The following is a 13,711-nucleotide window of genomic DNA, read 5'->3' on the forward strand; positions in this document are numbered from 1 at the left end:
ATATAATAATTACTCCAAGATCCATTGTGTGTTAAATGCAATGATAGTGCTATCAGTTCCCAAAAGCTGAGCTCAAAGACAGTCTGCAGACTGATCAGTTAGCTGGTATAGAGAAGGATTTACAGGATTTTGTTTGGACAGGGATAGCTGAATGAGGCGTAGGAGCATGAGGAGTCTGGCAACACTCAAGATCTTTGATGTTTTTTATTGATTGGTGTTGATCATCTGGACAGCATCTCTGATCAGAGGTTGTTGCAGTCTTAGTTGAAGTCTGCATTGCAAATCTGTGCAGCAAAACGGTAGAAAGTGAACAGTAATGCTAAAAAATCCCCAACCAGACAAAAACCACCACACAATAAACCCCAACTGTTTGAAACTAAGGGCCCTGCTGCAGAGTTTGAGCTGACGTAAAGAACAGTGTTTGATGTGAAGATTTTGACTGGTGGGGTTTGTATTACCTTTCTTTTAAGGAGGTTTGTAAGTCTGTCATAATCTAACTGGAAGGCTACATAGACATTAGTTTCAAGAGAGAAAAGAATCTGTGAAGTGAAAGGTATATGACTCTTTTTGTGGCCACATTCTTTTCATAATCAGGTATTTTCCTGAATACCAAGACTATGTGAAAATGAGTTTATAAACCTGATTATTCTGTCAGGTTACCCCACGACCAAATCAACTTGAACTTGCATTTTGAGGAGTTTTTATGCTGTAAGGCTTCCACTAAAGCATTTAATTTTTGACGTGTAGGCTACTATTAATAGTATTCTTTGAGATGTAAAGACCAGTTTTAAGATATTTAGATTAATTAAATATTTGAACAGGGGAGTACAAAAAGCACAGAAGTTAGGCCAGATTTTTTTTTAGTACAGACAAACTGTATGTATTTGTACTGTAAACATTTGTAGTGTGTATCTTAAGCTGTGCAGTCTTGCTTTTGTGATGTTGATCTCTCTACATGAACCACTTTCTGCTTTCTTTAGGCTATTGCTTTACCTCCTATAGCCAAGTGGCCATACCAGAATGGGTTTACTTTCCACACTTGGCTAAGAATGGATCCTGTAAATAATATCAATGTGGATAAGGATAAGCCTTACTTGTATTGGTGAGTATTATGTAAAACCATATTTCTGATGTTAGATTTCTGTTGTTCAGTGATTTCTGCTTCCATCTCATATGTGCTGATTTTGTTCTAATTTGTTAGTTTTCGAACAAACAAAGGACTTGGTTATTCTGCTCACTTTGTTGGAGGCTGCTTGATTGTAACATCCATAAAATCAAAGGGAAAAGGTTTCCAGCATTGTGTAAAATTTGATTTCAAGCCACAAAAGGTGAGTAAAAATAAAATCTTTCAAATAGGTTTCATAAATTTAAAAATGTAGCCTGGAGGGGGGAGTGTTGTAGCTGTTGATAAGGCTCGTCTTTCTGTATAACAACAGTTATACTGGAATAAGCAAAACAAATTTATATTCTGAATTCTTATTTCTTTTTAATTTTACTTATGAAATGAATAAGAGCTAGAAAATGAAAATGCAGTTTACCAGAAGATTTATGAATTTATGAGACTCATGTGAGTTCTCTGAGAACTTAGCACATGTATACAGCTTGGAAGTTACAATGCTTGTGAATTTTTTCCTTCTCCATTTATACTGTGTTTTCTCCCATCTTCAGACATTCTCTTCTCCTTTTCCTAAAGGGTTTTGCTAAGTCTTCTCTTTACGTCATTACTGATGTGAGTGGACAAATGCAGTGTTATTGTAAGAAAGCGTGATTTCTAACCACATTCCATTTTCCTAACCAAGTTAGGACCATTAATTGGAGTTTGGCCTTATTACGTGTGGGAAAACAACAAATTCATTCTTGAAAGAATGTTAAACCTTATGTTTATTCAATTTGTCCAGAAAATAGTCTCCTGGCATTTGGTGCTCTATTCTATGTATTTTGTTAAACATAAAAATTAGAATTGATTTTATTATTGCGATTCAAGGCTTGCTTGCCAATTAAGTAGTGTAATACTACCTTGAAAATGTTTCCTTTTTCAATTAGATATTCTGCTAATGCTTCTGAAGCAACTGGTGTATACATTTTGTGGGAGAGCAGGCCTCCTCAGGAATTTCTTATCAGTAATCCCTTGCTGTAAATATGGATTCTGTTTGTGATAATTTGACGTGCACAGCCTTTGAAAGTCTTTAGTCTGGAGCCATCCTTGCTTTTTGGAATGGCAGCATTTGCAGTAGTCCATCATGCTAAGAGTACCCCAACTTAAAACTCATTTCTTGTTTACAGAGTGGTTTCAGTGTAAATTTGGTTCAGCATTGCCATGAGGATTTTTCGAGTTCTATGCCATAAATATCCTTTAAGCTTCAGTGTCTACTTTTTGTGGGAAAAATGGCATATTATCCTTTGACATAGCTATGCAAGAAAACTTAATGACTTAATGCTTTCAAGTTAAAATAAATCTTTCAATCTTAATTTAATTCACATAAATAGTTGAAGTTGTTGTACTATGCCCCACTTTAATGCTTAAGCTACTTTAAATGTCTACAGAATTACGTCAACTGTTTTCTTATCATTTAGTGGTATATGGTTACTATAGTGCACATCTATAACCGCTGGAAAAATAGCGAACTTCGATGTTATGTGAATGGGGAACTAGCATCTTATGGAGAAATAACATGGTTTGTCAACACCAGTGATGTAAGTAGTCCCTGTGTACTACTAATACCTACAGTTGGGTGTCTTGATGGATTAAATAGATTACTTTTGCCTTTGCATTACTAAACTTCCCCTGTTGTATGCATTTTTAAAAAAATGTTGAAATAAAATCAGTAACTTTTTGGTGGAGGTATAGATTCTCCTTTTATGCATCGCAGAACTTAAAATTTCTTTCTGCTGAGTCCTTCAAATGCTTTTTTATGTGAAAATAGTATTCCCCGATAATATATGTACTCTTTGCGTAATTTGTTTGTGTAACATAGATTAAATCCTGTTACCGGGTTCTGTTTAATTTTCAGACATTTGACAAATGTTTCCTGGGTTCTTCAGAAACAGCAGATGCCAATCGAGTGTTTTGTGGGCAAATGACATCCGTTTACCTTTTTAGTGAGGCTCTCAATGCTGCTCAGATCTTTGCCATTTATCAGCTTGGTCTGGGATATAAGGTATCTTAGAATCAGCTGTGAAGTTTCCGAAGTTTAATTCTGATGAGACTCTTTATGGTGGATTTTAAGAATGTTGTGACACCTCTGTGTCATTCTAAAAATGTTCTTACTGTGTAATCTTCTTATTAAACTTCTCCAAAGTATTAAACTTCTCCAAAGTCTATAGGCCTATATCTGTCACCTCACAAAGTAAAATAAGAATTAATTCTATTATTTAATTTATTATAAAAAATGAATTGTGTTCCTGTTTACTTCTCAAATCTCTGTGTTGGTGGTTGGGAATGGGAGAACAGCACTGTTACCTCTGGCTAGGCTCACTTCTTCATTGACGCTGAAAACTTTAGATCAAGTATGATCTATTTGTTTTAGAAATGTAGCTTTATTGTTGATTGCGCTAGTCACTTTTTTCAATGTGTGAAGTTAGTGCTGAGGATTAGTTTTGTTGCAGTGATTTATTATTTGTTTTGTCATAGCCTGAGGGGCACTAATTGAAGACTGCTATTCCCTAGCAGCTGTACAAACATACGCTTAAAAAGATGGTTCCTGTTCTATCTGCTCCTCAATTATTAGTTCCTTCCGAGCGAACGCTGCTGACTGTCATTCCGCTGCCTGGCTAATGTGCTGCTTTTACATTACCCACTATTTTGGCAATCTCACTCTCCAGGGGTCAAAAAAAATTTCTGTTTCTGACTCTGTAAAACTGACTTTGAGTCAATGTTCTTATGAGACCCCTTCTTTATGAAATATGTTACGAAATATTTTATAAAATATGAAATATGCTTCAGGAGGAAGAAGCAATGTTTTAGTCATTTTTTTGGCAATAGTTGTGCTCTGAACTGTATTTTCAGTGTGAGTAATCTAATTTTTTTTTTTTTTTTGCCTTCCTCCACCCTGCTCCCCAATCCAGGGAACATTCAAATTCAAGGCAGAAAGTGATCTCTTCCTTGCTGATCATCACAAATTATTGCTTTATGATGGCAAATTATCCAGTGCTATTGCTTTTATGTACAATCCAAGGGCTACAGATGCACAGCTGTGTCTAGAGTCATCCCCTAAGGATAACCCTTCTATTTTTGTTCATTCACCACATGCCCTCATGCTGCAGGTATTTCAACATTTTCACAGATTTGGAGGATACAAATGATTTCTGTTTGGAAACCTTAAAGTGTCGCAGGGATTTGGACAAGAGAGGGAACTGCTGATAGGTTGTGTTTTTTGGGTGGTCCCCACTGCTATCTCCTCTGTTTCTTGAATTAGTGTTGATGCACAAGTATCCAAAGAAAAAAGTTTATTTTATCAAAGTTGCAACCTAAAAAATGTCCATATTACAAAGACTGTGTTAGCTATTAAAAAAATTCTTCCTAGTTTCTGATGAATGTCCACTCTCCTACAGATGCTACGTATCTCCCACCCTTTGCCCTGTTGATATGATACCCTTTTCTTCCCCATTTGAACACCTCTATCTTTTAATACATCAGAAGTTTTTAATGTGTTCTAGAGTTTCTCTTTATCTAAAGACTTGTTTTGAGTTTGCAAGCCCCCTCCTGTATGTTCATCTGAGGTTCTACGCTGTAGACCATATCTAAAGCCTTAGGTCAACCAGACTGGGCATTTAGTGTGGCTGTGGCAGCCCTTTTGTATTGCTTGCTGTTTCTTTTTATTTGGTAATAATTTAATTTTTATATTGAAGAAATTTCAAACTATTTTTAACAAACTTTTTCACAGTTTCTGAAGGAGATTTCAATATTTCTTAATTCTTCTTTGTCAGGACGTGAAAGCAGTTTTAACGCATTCTATCCAGAGTGCCCTGCACTCCATTGGAGGGGTGCAGGTACTTTTCCCTCTCTTTGCACAGTTAGACTACAGGCAATATTCATCAGACCACATTGACACAACTGTTTGGTGAGTGCATGTGCTTACTGTGCTCTCTTCTTTGTTACTTTTTAAGTAAAGGGAATTACCTTTTGCTTTATTAAGTGGTGTAGTGGTTTCAATTGTCTTGTGCAACAATTAATTATGTCTAACAACAAAAACGTGCCCTTTTTACAGGTAAGACCTCAAAGCCAAGTGTTTATTTGTACCAAATTTTTGGTGAAAGTTCACACAGATTCAAAATGTGCACATTTCTACTTCAGTTTTTTTGTGTGACAGAATTGTAGACAATTCTCTTGAGCTTATTCCTGTCATGGAGAAAATCCATGGGAAAGGCTTCAAGGCAAACTCCAGGAAGGATGAATTTTTTTCAGCTACATGAGGTTTCTTTAGGGTTACTGCCAGATTTTCCTCTAGTTTCAGCTCCTATTCAGCTCAGTCCAACTTCTGAACATCCAGGCGCAGAAACCGGTGGAGCTCCAAAGTTAAAGGGTAGTATTAATAGCAAAGGGATTGCTTTTTAGAATCGTGGTGTAGTTCACTCCATTTCATTGCAATCGTAGTTTTGAGACTGTATAAAAATTATCTAAGTCCATATTGTTGCTAAGAAGGCATGGTTGCAATATTCCTTCATCCCATTGGTGCACTCATCTGTCTTTCTTAGGCTGACTCAGACTTGGGCACATATGTGATGAGTCGTGGATTTGGTTCAGTTCCAGACTGGCCCAGCGACAGAGGGGTTTTCAGCTGGCTAAGGTCTTGATTCATGGGCACTAGTGCTGTGACACAAGGGGAGGGGCATGGACATTCATTCTGGCAGCAGCACAGGGTTGAATTCTCTTGAACCAATAATAAAGCTTTGTTTAGAAAAGTATTTCCTGTATCTGCTCATCTGAAAGCAGCAGGAGGTGGAATGGCATTTGTTACTCACCTTGCTGTAAGTGAAATACGAAGCAGACAGAGGTACACACTGAACTTGCCTTTCTGCAAAAATGTTTTTTCAGAATAATTTTGCTATTGCATAGTTATCTCATAATCCAGAATTTTAAGTTAGAAATGCATTTATTAAAAACAAGAAGTTAGAGCTTTCAAAATTTAGTCTTGCTTTTTGTTTTGAAAGTTCTGATCTGGGCATTTATATGACACATGAAATGTATCTCTGGGCTGTGATGGAATTGTGATTTTGGAAATATTTTCTGTCTCATTGTAACCCTCTAAAACATTTTTCTTACTAAATCGTTGTATTTTTCAGTTCTACTTTACTGGCTTTCATCATGGAGTTGTTGAAGAACTCCATAGCTATGCAAGAACAGATGCTTTCCTGTAAGGGCTTCCTTGTGATAGGATATAGCCTAGAAAAGGTGAATCCAATCTTCCTTGACATCTTGCAGTACTGTCAAATGTTTTTGAAAGAAACACATTTCCTAGACTGTTGCAGGACTCTTCCTTAAGCTGATCTTCTTTTACAGTCTTCCAAATCCCATGTTACCCGAGCTGTACTAGAACTTTGTCTTGCCTTTTCGAAATACCTGAGCAATTTACACAATGGGGTGCCCTTACTGAAGCAGCTGTGCGATCATGTTCTCCTCAATCCTGCAATATGGATTCATATCCCAGCACAGGTAAAATTGCTTTTTCTTGTGGAGAAGGTATCTTATGATGTACTGATTTGGGAGTGTTATGACTAAGTCAGGACTCCAGCAATTATAGGTCTTGGATCCCCAGCAGAAGTCATGCAGGAACTGTTCAGATTCTGCTTTTCTGCAAGGATCTGTCCTGTTTTGCAGGGTTTTCAGGGAGTTTGGAAACCTGCAGCAATCTGTGGAGCAGCATTGGGAGTGACTTCTGGAGTCCCTGACCCCAGTCAGTATTGTAGATTTAGAAGGAATTTGGGATGGGTTAGTTGGCAAAAACCCAACAACTTTTAAAAGAATTTATCCTGGATGTCAGATTTGAAGTCTTCATTTAAATTGACATGTTCCCTTCAGAGTATTTTTTGTTATTCTGTGTTCTCTGAGAGCTAGCAGCTTGGATGGAAGCTTTCCAGTTGGTTGCTCATGAAACCTTGTTACCAAATCTTTTTATCCCCTCCTTAAGGGTTTGGTTTGCATTTCAAAAACTGAGAGCGCACTAACAATGCTACTGTTGAAGTTGTTGTTAAACATTTGTTTGCTACAGCTAAATTAAACTGTTAAGTTTTATTGAAGTCATTATTCCTCAGAAGAAAAAAGGAAAGAAGATATGTAGATAATTAAATAACAAATATTTAAGCCTATAATAAATATGCACCTCACTATAATACTTCATGTGTGACCCTGTTGTGAACAGGGAGATTGGACTAGATGATCTCTAGAGGTGCCTTCCAATCTCAGCTCTCTCTGATGGTGTGACTACCATGCTTTCATGCTCCTATGGGTGTGGACCAGGTTAAAAAACACAGTAGCGCTCTGTAGTTTAGAAATAAAATTAACTTCTTCATCAGTTTGCAAGGGTTTGAGGCGCTCACAAAGCTATGCAGAGAAGAATCTATTTCTTTAAGACATTTTAATAGATGATATTTAGGAGTGCTGGTTGTCTGATGTGCTGCAATTTTTCTGTAATGATTTTTGATCTCATGGTTGGGTGTTGTAGGTTCAGCTGATCCTGTACACGTACCTATCTACTGAGTTCATTGCCACTGTTAACATATATGGCGCAGTCCGACGGGTTGGAACAGTCCTTTTGGTCATGCATACCCTAAAGTATTATTATTGGGTAGTGAATCCTCAGGATCGCAGTGGTATAACTCCCAAGGGCATGGGTATGTACTCATTTTTGCTCTTACAGCTGATACTTCTTTAATAAAAGTGTTGTATACAATCTGTAGAATAGAACTGTAAATGTCTCAGAAATAATTTTATTTTAGTGAGGATTCACTGTATCAGTTTGAGTGGTGTGTTTTTGTCCCTAGGATATTCTTGAAAGCTTTTTTTTTTTCCCCCACAATCTAATGGAAACTTTCTTCAGAAGTCGTATCTTCTTTCATCAAAGACCTGTGTGAATTAATACTGGATAGAACTGGTCAGAGAAATGGTAGGTCTTTGGAAGTGTAGAGCTGTGTCTGAGAACGTGGTCTCTTATGGAGCTTGTTCACATACTGGACAGTCCTTAAGTGCTTTTAAGATCTACTGATAATAGCGCTGTAGCTGAAAACAAGGATATTGAGTCTCTCTGATAGGTGCAGGAATATGAACTTGTTGGACAACAACGTAAAAAACAGGTTAATCCAGACACTGAACTTATGATGAAAGAAGTAATAAATGTAGAGCAGAAGTTTAGTACCTGTCATTGACATGGAATTAATGTCGATTAGAAGTATGACTTTGACTTCTCTACTAGTTCTGTGTTTTCTGGGGTTGGTCACATAGTCTTGGCGAAGGCAGAATAACTTATATCTCTACTCTCTCCTGTAATGAAAAAAGGCTCTGTAATTTCAGAGGGAGAAGCAGATGGTGAAAGAGAGCTAGATGTACTGGGAGTGAATGCTTCTTAGATGTTTCAGACTTCTTGCCACCAACTTCTCAAAATGGCCAACCCTTCCTATTAGAGGGCTGCAAAGATTGTTTTGTCGTGTCTGGTGCCCTGTAAGGAGCGAAGCACATGTGTGTTCTCTTTTCTGTTTAGTGAAGGCATGGCTTTACTCAGTTAATTTCTGAACTGGTTTATTGAGCCTGATGCAAGTGTATGTGTAGGGCAGTCTTGCTAATGTAATTTAATGGCTTATTTTGAACTAGCCTGATCTATACTGAAAATAACTATTCTTAAACTAAATATGCCTGTGGGTCTGTGCTGTATAAAACCAGACCTGAGAGGTCACTTATGTTTGCTAGTTCATTTGCTTCTCCTAGATGGTTAAAAGAACTGTGAACCTATGAGCAAATGTAAAAACTGTCCCTAGAAGGGCACGTACGGCAGTTCATTTGCTTTCTGTAGGAAAACTTTTGCTGGGCATTGACATCTGGTTGCACCTGTTTTTTTAACCCTGCCTCTCCTGGGAACTACTCGGTGTTTGAGTATTTAGAATGTTTCAGTGGAAGTCTGCTTTACACGGGGGGGACAGAAGCGAGTCCCTCTGACTTTGAGTTAACAAATTAAATCATGGTTTTCAAGGTAATCTTTACAGATAACGTTGTTAGATTGATTTTCGTTGTGTAAGAATGGTCTTGTAATTCGTCCTTTGAGCTTTAGCAGAAGAACTTTACAAACAGTTGTAAACTGCAGAAATTTGAAATCTGGAAATTTTGACATAAAGTTCTCATATTAGTCTTACTCTTTGCATGAAGTTGCTTCATAGATGCTGCTAGGAAGCAGTAAAATCATGAAAAGAGTTTAGAGAGGTTTAGAAAACTGTTTTTAATAAAAGCCTTAGTAGAACATCACTGGTTGGGCATTTTGCTCATCAACAGTGATAAAATACATTATTGTTTTGCAGTCTGAAGTGCAAGAAAGATAACTTTACTTAGAATTGTGCCCTCTTCATCTAGAAAATGCCTTTTATTTTGCTTTATGTGAAAATACATACAATGCTAATAAAACTGATAATTTGCATTTCGTATATCTACTTTTCTTCTTCTGTAGATGGGCCACGGCCTACTCAAAAAGAGATTTTATCTCTGCGAGCATTTCTGCTGATGTTCATTAAACAGCTAGTGATGAAGGTAGGATATCTTTTAAGTTATGATAGGATATCTAAGTTTCCTTTCATCATAATATAGCTTTTAATATAGTTTTTTTCTAAGCGTGTCGTGTTTTGTATACAAATAAGTAAGTAGAAATACCATGTAAGTGCATCATTTGCTTGTGGCTCTTGCCACAGACAGCAGTGCTAAAGATGCGTGTTTCTCCCTTTTAAGCTGTTTATAGCAAAAGCAGAGCTGTTAAATCAGTAACTTAGAAATGTTTGGTTTGTCTTTTTTTTTTTTTTTATAAGAACATTATCTCCTGCAACAGAAGTGTGTAAAGACTAATGAGCAACATTTGCCATTATAAGCTGTGGGACAGAGGAGGATGGGAAAAACTCTATGAATGAGTTTCACAACTGAAAATTAGAGATATTAGAAGAATATTGAAATTCATCAGTTCTACTGCTTGTAGACTCTTCTTAACCCTTTCCTATTGTAAATCCTGATCTCCTGTTCTCTCCATTCAGTAGACTAACTTTTCTGTATTTGAATCTAGCCCCCTTTTCTCCTCTATCCCTGTGTTGCTGAGGGACCACTGTGCTCTCTGCGCTGCTACCCTTAGCCCCAGCAGTATGGAGGAGTAACTGTCAGAAAAGTTCGGCTCTTGACCCTCGTACCCTTTCTTAAAATTGGGTGTTCTGCAATTGAAGTATCTCGGATAATTTAGCTATTAAACTCTGGAAGACTTTCATTAAGTGGTAGCTGCTTTTTTTTTTTTTAAATCTTCTGTTAGAGATTTATAACTTGGTTAGTTTCAGATAGAGTTTCACAAGGACGTTAACAAGCATGTTCATCATAGAAAATTTGGAGAAGATCAATCTTCTATTTGTTCACAGTGGTGCAAAATCTTTTTGGGAAATGAGAGACTTGCTTTAATAAATAAAAGCCCTAGAAACAAAGATGTCTGCTTTTCCCTAACTTCATCCTGTTCATAAAAACTGTTGGTTTTTATTTTATTATCACCAAAAAAGACCTGAAAGCATATTCCTGACTTAAATACCATGAATGATTTAAATTTCTGCAAGGTTGATGGCAGCTGAAGGTAGGATTCTGTAGTGGAAAATAAGAAGCAATCTCAGCTGTAGGCATAGCTAACAGGCTTAGAATTAAACATCCAGGTCTACTTCTGAATCTTCTTTGCCACCTTAATTTAATTCTTCTATTAATAGGAAGCTCTCAGTTCAAGTTGTCTGTATCAATTAACATGTCACTAATAATTTCAGCTACTATATTACTTTCTAGCTTATTTTTATGCCTGTAGTGGAATTGTCTTAAAGCACTTTTATAACCTTCAGTGGGTATTTTTTGGGCAGGGAGAAAGCTGCCTTCCCTCTATGAAGCTATTACAGAACCAAGTGAAAACAAATTTGTCTTGAGGGGCTTGCTCTGTATATAACCAATGCTTGTGGTAGTGTTCTTTTGGGAACGGTGCTTTTGTACTTGAAAGGTGATGGTTAAAACCTGATTGTTTTTAAAGGACTCCGGAATAAAAGAAGATGAATTGCAGGCTATCCTCAATTACCTGCTCACTATACATGAGGTAATTTTTATTTTGGGGGTGTGCGGGAGAGAGGTGTACTACTGCTGTTTGTGACCACCAAATATTTGAATATTTTCAGATTTTACCTTTGTTATGCCACAAGATGGCTCTGCAGAGGAAGTAGCAAACATTGTCCAACTGTTTAGTGTAGTGTGCTGAATTGCCAATATTCTTGCAGTGATTTAAGCACTTCGTTCAATGTTAGATTGAAGTTCATTAAGCTAGTAAGTCAAAATGGTTTCTTATGTTGTTCTGCAAACTGATTTACCAAGCAGAAAAACAGATGGTGAGACTGACTTTAAAAACAACAGACAAAATCTTTGTTTGAGCTGCCAAAGTAATATTTTTTGTTTTGTTTTTCTCCCCTTTTTATTTTGCTTCTTAAATAAAACAGTAAAATTGAAAACATGCATTAAAAAAATAAAGATTATGTTAATGACATCTAAGAGGAGCATATAAACTTAATTGGGAGAAAATGTTGGTTACCACTGATACATCTGCATCTTCATATTTTAGCACCAGGAAAAGGCACTTTCTGCCAGATGCAACATCAAAGACAAGGGAAATGGGGACATAAATCTAACTGATCTCATCTCTGTAAGGGTGCTTGAAATGGGTAAAATAAGGAATTAATTGAATTTCACTTCAAGCAGTATGGATTTTTTTTTTCTTTTTTTCTTTACACCTATATTTTCCTTTTATTCTGGTTATGCTGGTTCTTTTATGCTGATTACTACTACTTGGTAGTACCATGGCCAAGTCATTCTCTTTTATATGGAGGTGTAGGAAATAAGACTCCTGGTAACACAGAAGAGTAAATCAAAACAGCAGAAGTCTTCAGATGAGGAGGTGATATTTTAACTGTCTTAGCAGTTTGCATGGTCAATTCTAAAGGATTCATGGATGATGAATCCTACAGAATTTTAGGTATTTAGTTGTCAATTCAGGAAAACATAAGCAAAAGTAAAATTTAGCCTTCTCATAGGAGCCATTCATAAGTGATAGCATCTGTAATGTAAGCTAATAGTATTGTCAGGTAAACAGTTGTTGAGGGGGTGTGAAACTGGTTTTCTAATACTTGTTCGAAAGTGTTGGAAAGGGTTTGGGTTTCTTAAATAAGCTTTCATTTTAGTACCACAAAGTATGGAAAAAGACAGTTGCGTTTTGTTACTTTGTAGGTTGTTTTAAATTATAATTAACTTGGAACAAATTAATAAACAGTAGTTTTAGAGTGCTTTAATAGTACGGACAACATTACTGAGTAGCTTGAATTACCCATTTTAAATATTGTCTGTGGCAGATGGTGTGTGTTGGTTTTTTTGTTTTTTTTTTTTTCCCCTGGGGGGGACATTTATTAGTAGAGATTTTGCATTAAACACAACCCTGTGCCCCAGAAAATATGCAGCAGTTTATTTCTAGCTCCTGTGCAGTAAAAGAGGGGGAAACACACATGCAAACAGATTAGCACCTGTGTGGAAGGAAATAGCATAGTCCAGTAGTTCATTCCCTGTCCAAGGTTTACACCCCAGACACAGAAGTATCACTTTTTACTCTAAAAAATAAAGTTTATATTTTTTTGGTAACATTTTCTCCTGCACTTGCCTACCAGATCTTCAGCTCTTTTGATCCTGGCCTAATTCTTTTGGTCTTTAGTTTCCTATTACTCTCCAGATCATTTTGGAATGTTTTGTAGTGGTTCTTTTATCCAAAACAACGTTCTAGCATACATGCATTTTTTAATTCACGTTTGTAACTTCTATTCAACAGGATGACAATCTCATGGATGTCTTGCAGTTGCTTGTTGCTCTGATGTCAGAGCATCCCACTTCTATGATCCCTGCTTTTGATCAGAGGAATGGATTACAGTAAGTGTGAATTTTGTAAGTGGGCCAAAGGAAATGTAGTATTTAGACCATACTGCTGATTGCTAGAATTCCCAGGGAATCTGAAAGGTCCTTGTCAGTGTATGTGTTGCAATCTTAGACTCCTCATCTTGGGCGATTTTTGTGACCAGGTGTCCTTTCAACAGGAGGTGATGTCGGATTTATTATCAATGAGGTCTTTTTTTTTTTTTTTAATGTTTCCAATCTGTCAGTCACACTTAAACAGGTATTGATTAATTTGAGTTAGTCTATACATCGATGTTAAGTCTTAATCTATTAATGTGTAGTGTTTAGCCTCCAATTCTTACATGAGTTTTAGAACTGGAAGTGGGCTGACAAAAGTTGGTTCAGATTTCTTCTGGTATTTGTTGGCTTTCTTTCCTTTTTTTAAGGCTGTAAAGCATTATGGGACTTCTGTAGAAGTAACTTTTTATTTGTTTACATGTAGCACTTTGTGGTAGGGATTATTCACAATCTCTTTTTGCCAACAAACAGAAAGATATGGTTTACCGCTACTGTGAGAGAACAGTAGGGAAA

At 36.7% G+C, this 13,711-nt stretch overlaps 1 protein-coding gene across 1 annotated transcript in view; it reads left to right on the forward strand.

The window, feature by feature from the left end:
* Positions 1-980: 980 nt before the first annotated feature.
* The window catches only part of LOC104496183 (lipopolysaccharide-responsive and beige-like anchor protein), a gene marked incomplete at both ends in the record, with an annotated part of 62,639 nt that continues 49,908 nt past the window's right edge, over positions 981-13,711 (forward strand). The window contains 12 exons of the mRNA XM_010139264.1: positions 981-1,102; positions 1,202-1,328; positions 2,575-2,694; positions 3,012-3,158; positions 4,066-4,263; positions 4,927-5,060; positions 6,283-6,391; positions 6,500-6,652; positions 7,662-7,830; positions 9,648-9,727; positions 11,229-11,291; positions 13,059-13,156. Coding sequence (XP_010137566.1) covers positions 981-1,102; positions 1,202-1,328; positions 2,575-2,694; positions 3,012-3,158; positions 4,066-4,263; positions 4,927-5,060; positions 6,283-6,391; positions 6,500-6,652; positions 7,662-7,830; positions 9,648-9,727; positions 11,229-11,291; positions 13,059-13,156 — 1,520 coding nt within the window. The remainder of the gene's footprint in view (positions 1,103-1,201; positions 1,329-2,574; positions 2,695-3,011; positions 3,159-4,065; positions 4,264-4,926; positions 5,061-6,282; positions 6,392-6,499; positions 6,653-7,661; positions 7,831-9,647; positions 9,728-11,228; positions 11,292-13,058; positions 13,157-13,711) is intronic.

This window comes from Buceros rhinoceros, unplaced genomic scaffold, assembly GCF_000710305.1.
Source record: "Buceros rhinoceros silvestris isolate BGI_N320 unplaced genomic scaffold, ASM71030v1 scaffold41656, whole genome shotgun sequence".
Taxonomy (NCBI): domain Eukaryota; kingdom Metazoa; phylum Chordata; class Aves; order Bucerotiformes; family Bucerotidae; genus Buceros; species Buceros rhinoceros.